This window comes from Piliocolobus tephrosceles, chromosome 16 (genome assembly GCF_002776525.5).
Source record: "Piliocolobus tephrosceles isolate RC106 chromosome 16, ASM277652v3, whole genome shotgun sequence".
NCBI lineage: Eukaryota > Metazoa > Chordata > Mammalia > Primates > Cercopithecidae > Piliocolobus > Piliocolobus tephrosceles.
This window is the reverse complement of record NC_045449.1, coordinates 53,833,396-53,842,772: the sequence shown is the minus strand read 5'-3', so window position 1 is coordinate 53,842,772 and position 9,377 is coordinate 53,833,396. Positions and strand designations below refer to the sequence as shown.

Below are 9,377 nucleotides of genomic sequence, written 5' to 3'. Positions count from 1 at the left end.
GCAGTCACGGTTTTGGGGGAAGGAGATGGAACAGGGAGCCTCCGAGGAGGCAAGGCACAGACAGAGTGGAGGGAGCAGAACTGGAGGATAGGAATGGCTACCGGCTAGGGAACAAGGAGGGCAGGGCAGGTCGGTGAGGGAATGCAGCCGGGAACAGAGAAAAAGAAGGGCAGGAGGAGGTGGCTGGCTCCGGAATCCCTCCGGGACTGTCCTCTACCCTGCAGCTCCCTGCCCTCACCTCCTTTCCCCTGCCAGGTACCCATGGATTTCCATGCTGCAGCAAAGGGTCAGTGGAGGTTGCAGAGATGCGGTGAGAACCATCCCCGATCATCACAGGCCTCCTCCGAGCCCTCCAGGACCTCCAGCCTCGCCCCCGACACCACCAATCCCCCAGCCTAGGATCTCCCTCCCTTCTGCCATTTTCAAAACCTCCCCGGCACCAGTGTCCAGGCCAAAAGACTGGGGAGGGCATGGGGTATCTACCCTCCCACTTCTGTGTGTGCCCTCAGCCCCTGGCAGAGGAAGACTGAGGGGTGGTGAGGCACACCCAGGGACAGGATAGGACCTGACCCCTCAGAGCTACCTGGCTTGCTGAGGACAGAGCTGCTCAAGGCGGGGGTGGGCAGGCACTTGAAGAAGGAGTGGGCAGGTGGGTGGGAGGACATTGCTCCGGGGCTCCCCTGCTGGGGACTAGTGTTCTGGGCACTAAGTCGCGAAGTGAGTTGCCCCAGCTCACCTGCAATGATTGATAAAAATGAGATTCCTGGGCCTTACCTCCAACCAACTGGATTCCTCTTTTGCGGGGGCAGGGGGGGCATGAGTTGACAAGGAGTTTCCTAAACTCACTAAAGTTTCAGAATACAACTCCAGACTTCCTGGTGGCAGTGGAGTGGGACAGCCAGGGGAGTGGATGAGCTGGTGGCGGGGTGGTCGGGGGGAGGTGCATCTTGCCAGCCTCTGTTACAAGGCAGAGGGCTTTGAGGGCCCCGGAAACCCCCTACCCGCTGAAGCCACCACCCACCCCACAGATCCCTATCACCCACTCTGTCTCCTTCTGTCTTAGAGATGACTTAAGTCAACACCAGATACAAGAGGAACAGGAGGTAAAAATGGGGGTGTCCTCTTATGGGGAGGTGGTAGGCAAGTGGCAGGGCTCTTCCCTAAGTCCCCACCAGCCCCTACCCTTGACAATCCTGGGACCCTAGTACCAGCCAGTGTGGGTACACTCACACACACACCCTCACCAGGCAGGTCTCTGAGAGGAGGCAGGCATGGGGTTGGGGGGCGGGGGGAAGAGAGCAGGACCCGGGGCAGGGGTGGGGCAGGGACTCGGGGCCAGGGAGGGCCTCAGGGGCAGGACCTCCCGCTCCTGCCTCCTCAGCCTTGAGTTGAAACATTTCAGCTGGAGGCAGACATACTAGAGCAGAAGCCCCAACTCAAAGTGGACCTGGCCCCAGACCCAGACCCAGACCCAGAACTGGAGATCGGACAGGTGCCAGCTTTACTGGAGTCAGAGCTGTACCCAGCCCTCAAGGTTGAAACTGAGCTGGACACAAAAGCCAACTGGAATGAGGAGTCTGACCTCGAAGAGCCCCTGCAGCTGGTGTGCCAGATAGAGTCCGTCCACTCCAACATGGCGCCGCCCACGCCGCAGACCTTCAGACCATGGAATCTGAACTCAAACTACGGGAGTTTCACGGAGGAGAACCACGTGTCCGCCTGCCATCACTCCATCAGTGTACAGACCTCCAAGCACCTCTTCTGGGCAAACAAGCTCATCCAGGCCTCAGAGCACAGCCTGCAGCGGGCCATCAATATGCAGCTCAACAATGGCAGCGCAGGCCAGCCCATCAGTTCCCGGCTCCGGGAGGCCATCCCCACTGATGCCCTGTGCTCCAAGGAGCAGCTCCAGAGCCCCGATGCCCGCTCAGCTCCTCTGGCCACAAGCTCCCAGGAGCCAAGCCCCCTCCTGTCCTCAGATCTCCCGCCACCCACTGGCCTGGCAGAGCTAATCACCTTTGCATCTTCCCTGACCATGGCCTCCTCCAGCAGGATGGATATGCCCAGTTTGGAACACATGATGAAAGCTCCACCCCAGGAGGCTCTGGAGCCTTCCACAGAGCCCCTCCTGATCACTGCGGAGGAGCAAGAGCCAGAAAAGCACGCAGAGACCCTGCCAGAGAAACCACGTGAAGCCAGAGCACCACTGAAATCTTGGAGTCAGCAAGACAAGAACTTCACTCAATTTTACTTTGACTTCAGCAAGCCAGGGATCAAGAGGGCCATCATCGAAAGGCAAATGCAGCTTCTCCAGCCACCAGCCACGTCCCCTGTGCTGCCGGGAGGCAAGGAAGAGTGAGTGAGGCCAGCCCCACAGCTCCCATAGAGGGGCTGTGCTAGAACATGGGGGGTCCTCACACAGCTGGGTAGGGGTGGGGAACACTGGAATGAGGACCTGGGAGCAGGATGCAGTGGGCTGTGACGCCTCCACCTCAGTGACCTCGTAAAGGCTGTTAGAACAAGGTTCCAGTGGACCGAGGTGCAGAGCCAAGGCGAGGGCTGGAGGAGGCCTGGGGACCAAGGAGGGTGGGCACAGGGGCCTGGGTTCAAACTGGGAAGGACCACGCTGGCATTAGGCGGCTTCCCACCCTGGGGTTCGGGCCTCACCAAGGTCGGAAATGCTCAGGCTGGGGTCTGCCCTGTTGAGAGTCGTTTGGCCCCAACCCTGGGGTCCAGGACACTTTTCTTGAGGGGAGAATGAGGATGCAGGGCACTCCAGTACACCTTGCTTTCTCGTGGTGAATGGACATAGAACATAACCTCAGCTGCCCAGACACAGGCAGCAGCAGAAGACCCCTTACCCCCAGTGACCTCTTCAGAGGGGCCTCTGGGCTCAACCCTCTCCTTCGACCAACCTCTGGGGCCCAAGTGACACTCTCTCTTTTGTGTTGCAGCTCAGTGCCGCCAGGAAAAGAGAAATAGAATCCATTATTGGTGAAAATCCATTTTAAGCTGTCAGCCCCCACAACCCCAGAGAAATGACTAGACAGAACCAATAAAGCCTCCAGTGCTGGCCGTCGGCTCAGACTTTTGTGCAAATGCCCCTGGGCCAGGGAGCTCACCTGGCTGCTGTGTCCTGGTCTGCCACCCCATTTTTTAGCTGCCCCAGCTCCACCTGCCCCCAGAGGGCAACGCCACCCTTGTCCTGGCCACCCATCTCTCACCTGTCCACTCCCCAGGGTCAGTTCCTTTCACTCCCTCCTGGCCAGCCCTCTAGGCCAGCAGAAAAATTTGTGGCTGGTCTTGGGGCGACCTCGGTGTCCTCTGAGGCTTCCATTTCTTAAACTGTGAAATGAGGCTTCCTCTTGGCCTGAGGCCAGGGAAGTGTTGGGATCATCTGAGGAGATGGCCTCCTGGGCATGGACTGGTGAGAAAGTGGGTCTGAGGGGGATCTTCCTGCACTCTTCATGGGGAAGGCCTGGCATGGGGAAGGGATTGTGTCCAGGAGTTTGAAGGGGAGGAAAATGAGGCTGAAAGACTGGTCCTCCACGGGTAACAGGCCGGAGCTAGAAGTACCTTCAAATGTAGGAGAGAGCCATACATCACCCAGACGCGTGCACACAGACATCACCAGCTGCCCAGCACATCACACATACAGCACCCACACACAGAGGAAGCAGCATACGACACCCATCCCCATGTACACATGTGCCTGTGACAGTCACATGTACCAAATATGCACACAAGGCCGGGTGTGGTGTCTCACGCCTATAATTCCAGCACTTTGGGAGGCAGAAGCCAGCAGATCACTTGAGGTCAGGAGTGCAAGACCAGTCTGGCTAACACGGTGAAACTCCATCTCTACTAAAAATACAAAAATTAGCTGGGCGTGGTGACATGCGCCTGTAGTCCCAGCTACTGGGGAGGCTGAGGCCGGAGGATCTCTCGAGTCCAGGAGGCAGAGGTTGCAGTGAGCTGAGATTGCACCACTGCACTCCAGCCTGGGCAACAGAGCGAGACTCCAACTCAAAGAAGAAGAAGAAAAAAACGCACACAAATGCACACACCTCCCACCCAGGGTTTGGCCTTGGTGGCCGAGAGGGCAGGCAGTATAGACTGACTCCTGGCAGAGTAGAGATGGCAGCAAAGGAAGGAAGGGGATTCGGAGTGCATGGACGGACAGGGATGTGGACAGGGAAGCCTGGGGGAGGGAGAAGGGGAGGCTGCGCCATGGCCTGGCCTCAGGTTCCCTGCTAAGTGAAAGCCCAGCCTTGTGGATCTTCAAGAGCCTGCCCAGCTTTCGGAGGGTCCTAGGAGACAGATGCCTAGGGCCTGGAGGGTGTGAGTAGGAAGGGATGAGCAGTTCAGAATGGGTCAGGGCCAGGAGGAGAAGCGGGCGGGAGACTGGAAGGACAAGGAGGAGCTGCAGAGGTGGGTGTCTTGGGGGCGGTGGGGGACTGAGCCAGAATCACTGGGCTCTCAGGACTAATCTTTCCATAGGTTTTTTTAAATTAATAGACTTTATTTTTTAGAGCAGTTTTAGGTTTGCAGCAAAACTGAGTGGAAAGTACAGAGAGTTCCCATGTACCCCTGTCCCCACCCACATACAACCTCCCTGCTTCTGGACATCCTGCAGTGGTACATTTGTTACAACTGATAAACCTACACTGACTCATCATCATCACCAAAAGTCCACAGTTCGCATTGGGGTTCACTATTGGTGTTCTACATTCTATGGGGGTTTGTTGTTTTTGAGACAGAGTTGTGCCCTGTCACCCAGGCTGGAGTGCAATGGGGTGATCTCAGCTCACTGCAACCTCTGTTCACCTCCTGGGTTTAAGCGATTCTCCTGCCTCAGCCTCCCAAGTAGCTGGGACTACAGGCACCCGCCACCATGCCCATCTAATTTTTGTATTTTTGTAGAGACTGGGTTTCACCACGTTGGCCAGGCTGGTCTTGAACTCCTGACTCTAGGTGATCCACCCACCTCGGCCTCCCAAAGTGCTGGGATTACAGACGTGAGCCACCGCGCCCGGCCCGTTCTATGGGTTTTGATTGTAGTGTGATACAGAGTCGTTTCATTGCCCTAAAAGTTCTGTGCTCTACCTGGCCCCTCCAACTCCTGTCAACAACTGGTCCTTTTACTATCGCCAAAGTTTTGCCTTTTCCAGAATGATTTGGAATCAAACGGTATGCAGTTTGTTTCAGTTGGCTTCTTTCACCTGGTAATACACGTTTAAGGTTCCTCCTCCACGTCTTTTCCTGGCTTGATAGCTCATTTATTTTTAGTGGTGAATACTATTCCATTGTCTGGGTGTATCACTGTTTATTTATCCATTCACCTACTGAAAGACATCTGAGTTGTTGCCAAGTTTTGGCAATTATGAATAAAGCTGCCATAAACATCAATGTGCAGGTTTTTGTGTGGATATGAGTTTTCAAAACATTTGGATAAATATCAAGGAGCACAATTGCTGGATCATGTGATAAGGGTGTGTTTCGTTTTGTAAGAAACTGCCAAATTTGTCTTCCAGATTGGCTGCACCATTTTGCATTCCCACCAGCATTCATCAGTTCCTATTATTCCACATCCTCACCAGCATTTGGTGGTGGTAGTGTTTTGGATTTTGGTATCTGAATAGGTGCATAATAGTATCTCATTGTTTTAATTTGCAATTTGCTGATAACATATGATTTTGAACATTTTTTCATATGCTTACTTTCATTTGTATGTATTCTTTGGCGAGGTGCCTGTTTAGATTTTTTTTTTTTTTTTTTTTTTTTTTTTTTTTTTGAGACAAGGCCTCTTTCTGTCACCCAGGCAAAGTGCAGTGGCTCAATCATGGCTAATTGCAGCCTTGAACTCCTGGGCTCAAGTGATCCTCCCGTCTCAGGTTCCCAAAAAGCTGGGATTAAAGGTGTGCACCACCATGCCTGGCTAAGCTTTTTATTTTTTGTAGAGATGGGATCTTGCTGTGTTGCCCAGGCTGATCTCAAACTCCTGGCCTCAAGTGATCCTCCCACCTCAGCTTCCCAAAGTGCTGGGATTAAAGATGTAAGCCACCACACTTGGCTTTTGCCCTTCTTTATTTTTTTTTAAATCAGGCTGTTCATTTTCTTACTGTTGAGGGGTTTTGTTTTTTGGTTTTTGAGACAAGTTCTCTCTCCATCACCCAGGCTGGAGTACAATGGTTTGCCATCACGGCTCACTGCAGCCTTGAACTTCTAGGCTCAAGCAATCCTCCCTCCTCGGCCATCCAAAGTGCCGGGATTACAGTCCTGAGCACCATGCCTGGCCTTACTGTTGAGTTTTAGGAGTAATTTGCAGAGGGCAGAAGACCAAGAGATCGAGTCATCACTGAGAACAAACAGGTGACCAGGTCTGGAGGAGGGTCCTTTTCCCTCACCTGGGGTGGGGGGAATCACTGCCCTAGCCCTTTCCCCAGAATCCCCTGCATAGAGGACTGCGGTACGGTCTCATGTGGAGAATCCTGGGAGGAGGTGGAACTGTATACCCACAGGCCTGGTCCCAGGTCTGAGTACCTGAGTGGGCTGGACCCCTCTGCCTCTCTCCTTCCTGCCTCTAAGGCCTCCACAGCAGCCTCAAAGGCTGCTCATATGAGATCCAGCAGAGGAGCAGGCAGGCAGGATGCAGAAAGGGAGGCTGCAGCTGCACACTGCCCAGCTGACCCAGATGGAGCTAGCAGTAGCCACGGCCACAAAGGCTGAACACACCATGAGGAGGGCAACAGAAATCCAGGGCCTTGTGGCTGCCCATCCAGCAGAGTCAGGTCCAGATGCTGGGTCTGAGAGGTAAAGGCAGGGACCAGGGGCCAGGCCTTGGGGGCTGGGTTTGGGGTAAGGCCTGGCTGGCCCTGGCATTTCTATGCAACAGGTGCAAAGACCTTTCCAACCTCTTTCTTTCTCCTGGGGCAGCTTGACAGGCGAGACACCCCAGCAGCTGGCAGGTGAGGGCCCCAGGACTGGGAGTAAGGAAGAAAATTAGGGGGTGCTCAGGGAGGAACTACAAGGGATTGCCTGCCCTGAAGCTGGGGTCACTGCAAGAAGTCAGTGTTTGCAACCATCCCTCCATGCTTGTCTGATTTGCTCATCTCTACAACCCTAGAGCTCAGAGTTTGTGTGTGTGTGTGCATGTGTGTGTGAAGGAGGGAGGAAAGGAAAAGAAAACTCAATGGATTGGTAGATAGGTGAATGCAGGTATTTAGATGATGGATAGATAGATGATGAACAGGATGGAAAAGAAGGGAGAAAGTAAAGGAGGAGAAAAAATGAGAGGAAAAATCTGAGTTCCCCTGCCTCATGGGGTCTAGGACCACAGGGGTAAAGGCAAAAGACACCACAGCCCCATGCTCCCCCAAACAACATGTCCTGATATTGGCAAGGGCCCCTCAAAGCAGAATCACTTTATTCATCATCAACAATGTTCGGTGCCTACGACATGCCAGGCACCAGCAGGGCTCCAAGGCCACTGTAGCTTCAGAGCCAGACTGCCAGATGTGACCTTGGACATGAATTTTGAATGTTTTTCAAATATGAGTTTTGGACATGAGGACTGAATGGGCACATAACATGTACCAATACACAACAGCCACTGCTACTCTTTATATTAAAAGTTACAGGCCAGGTGTGGAAGTTGACATCTGTAATCCCAACAGTTTGGGAGGCCAAGGCGGGAGGATTACTTGAGCCCAGGACTTCAAGACCAGCCTGAGCAACACGGTGAAACCCCATCTCTACAACGAATTAAACAATTAGCCAGGTGTGGTGGCACATACCTGTGATGCCACCTACTCAGGAGGCTGAGGTGAGAGGATCATTTGAGGCTTGGGAGGTTGAGGCTGCAGTGAGCCAAGATCTCACCACTGCACTCCAGCCTGGGCAAAGAGTGAGACTCTGTCTCAAAAATAAATAAATAAATAAAAATTTAAAACACCCGGGAGGAAGTTGGAATGAGCCAAGTCGTCAGTTCCACCTGAGTTCGAGTGGACGGCTCTCAGGGTTCCTGTGTGGGTGGTTCATCTTGCCACCTGTCCCCCTCTACCCTCAGCCTTCCAGGATATCTTCAAACTCTTCAGCTGCAGCCCAACAGGTACCGTGGACATGCGCAGCATGAAAGGTGCCCTAGGCAATGTGGGTATCCAACTGAGTCCACAGGAGACGTTCGAGGCTCTGCGGCAGGCAGACTTGGATGGTGGGTGCCCCATCCCTGTCCTCTTGTCCCCTCCCACTTCCAGGCATTCTTCTAAAGAATACCTCCCCTTCCCACAAAATCCTGGCCTGTTCCTATTTTAAAGTTCCCTCTTACAGGAAGCCTGCCCTGACCAACACATCTATCTCATGGCCTGTAAACGTTGCTACTGTGTTAATCCTAATCCTGATTTGGGAACCCCCAAGGCACGGGTCATTTCTCGCCCATTCAAACTAGGGTCAGCCCTTGGCTAGAGGCAGGACTAGATTCTCTAACACCTGGAACTGCCAGCAGGCATCTGTAAGGCAGGCCTTCTGCAGGGGCAGGCACCCACAGCGCCCCCACTCCTCTCTCCCCAGGTGTTGGAATCGTAAGCTTCAGTGACTTCCTGGGTGTCTTCAGTGACAACCACCGCTTGGCTCGGTGCATGGGTGAGGGGCAAGGCTGGTGGAGGAGGGGTGGGCCTGGCCTAGGGGGAGCCCCCTCCTCACGCTCCTTCACCTTTTTTGCCCCCAAGCCGGGTGACGAACAGCCAGGTCTGTGACCCCCAGGGACTGCAGACCCTCTTCTTGGAAATGCTGTTCAAGCTGCTGGGCCAGGGCTTTGTGCCCTCCAAGTTGGCAGAGGAGGTGATGAGGTGGGCACAACCATACCAGCTCCACGGGACCCCTGATGTTCCCGCCCTAGAGACGGGAGCCTTGAATTCTGGGTCTGTTTCCTGGGCCCCAAGTCGCCCCAGGACAAAGCAGTGGCTCCCAGCCCTGCTTTGGCTTCCGCACCTGTGAGACAGAGAGGGCTGGGGCTGGGAGTGTCTGAGGCGGCCGCCCCGCCTCTCTTCTCCAAGCTACTACTACAAGAAGCAGTGGGCTCTGAGGCTCAGCCCAGGCTGCGGGGGTTGGGGGGCGCTCCACGCGGACCTCACCTTCTGCCACGCGGCGCGCATCAGCGGCCTCTCCAACTAGGAGCTGGCGCGCTCGCTGCACAGACTGCACGAAGTAGGTGAGTCTCCGACGGGGCGGGGTGCGCGGGGACCCGCGGGAGGGACTTCTCCCAGCCACTCACAACCCCCGCCCTCGTCTCCTACCCCCAGGACCCGCTCTGAGAACCGTCTCCTCCTCTACCTCCTCCCGGGTACCCACCCCAGGTGCGCGCAGCCCCTACTCTCAGA

The 9,377-nt window shown here is 54.8% G+C and overlaps 1 protein-coding gene across 1 annotated transcript; it reads left to right on the top strand.

The window, feature by feature from the left end:
- Positions 1–305: 305 nt before the first annotated feature.
- SPATA32 (spermatogenesis associated 32) lies at positions 306–2,982 on the top strand. The gene is made up of 4 exons (XM_023191380.1): positions 306–310; positions 1,064–1,103; positions 1,403–2,355; positions 2,955–2,982. The coding sequence occupies exons 1-4, from the start codon at positions 306–308 to the stop codon at positions 2,980–2,982; spliced, it is 1,026 nt and encodes a 341-aa protein (XP_023047148.1).
- Positions 2,983–9,377: the final 6,395 nt, after the last annotated feature.

What these genes read in the sequence shown, in the direction of transcription:
- SPATA32 (XM_023191380.1), top strand. An exon ending in AGATACAAGAGGAACAGGAG is followed by an intron (nt 1,104 to 1,402) that starts GTAAAAATGGGG and finishes GAAACATTTCAG; the next exon opens with CTGGAGGCAGACATACTAGA. An exon ending in CTGCCGGGAGGCAAGGAAGA is followed by an intron (nt 2,356 to 2,954) that starts GTGAGTGAGGCC and finishes TTTGTGTTGCAG; the next exon opens with CTCAGTGCCGCCAGGAAAAG.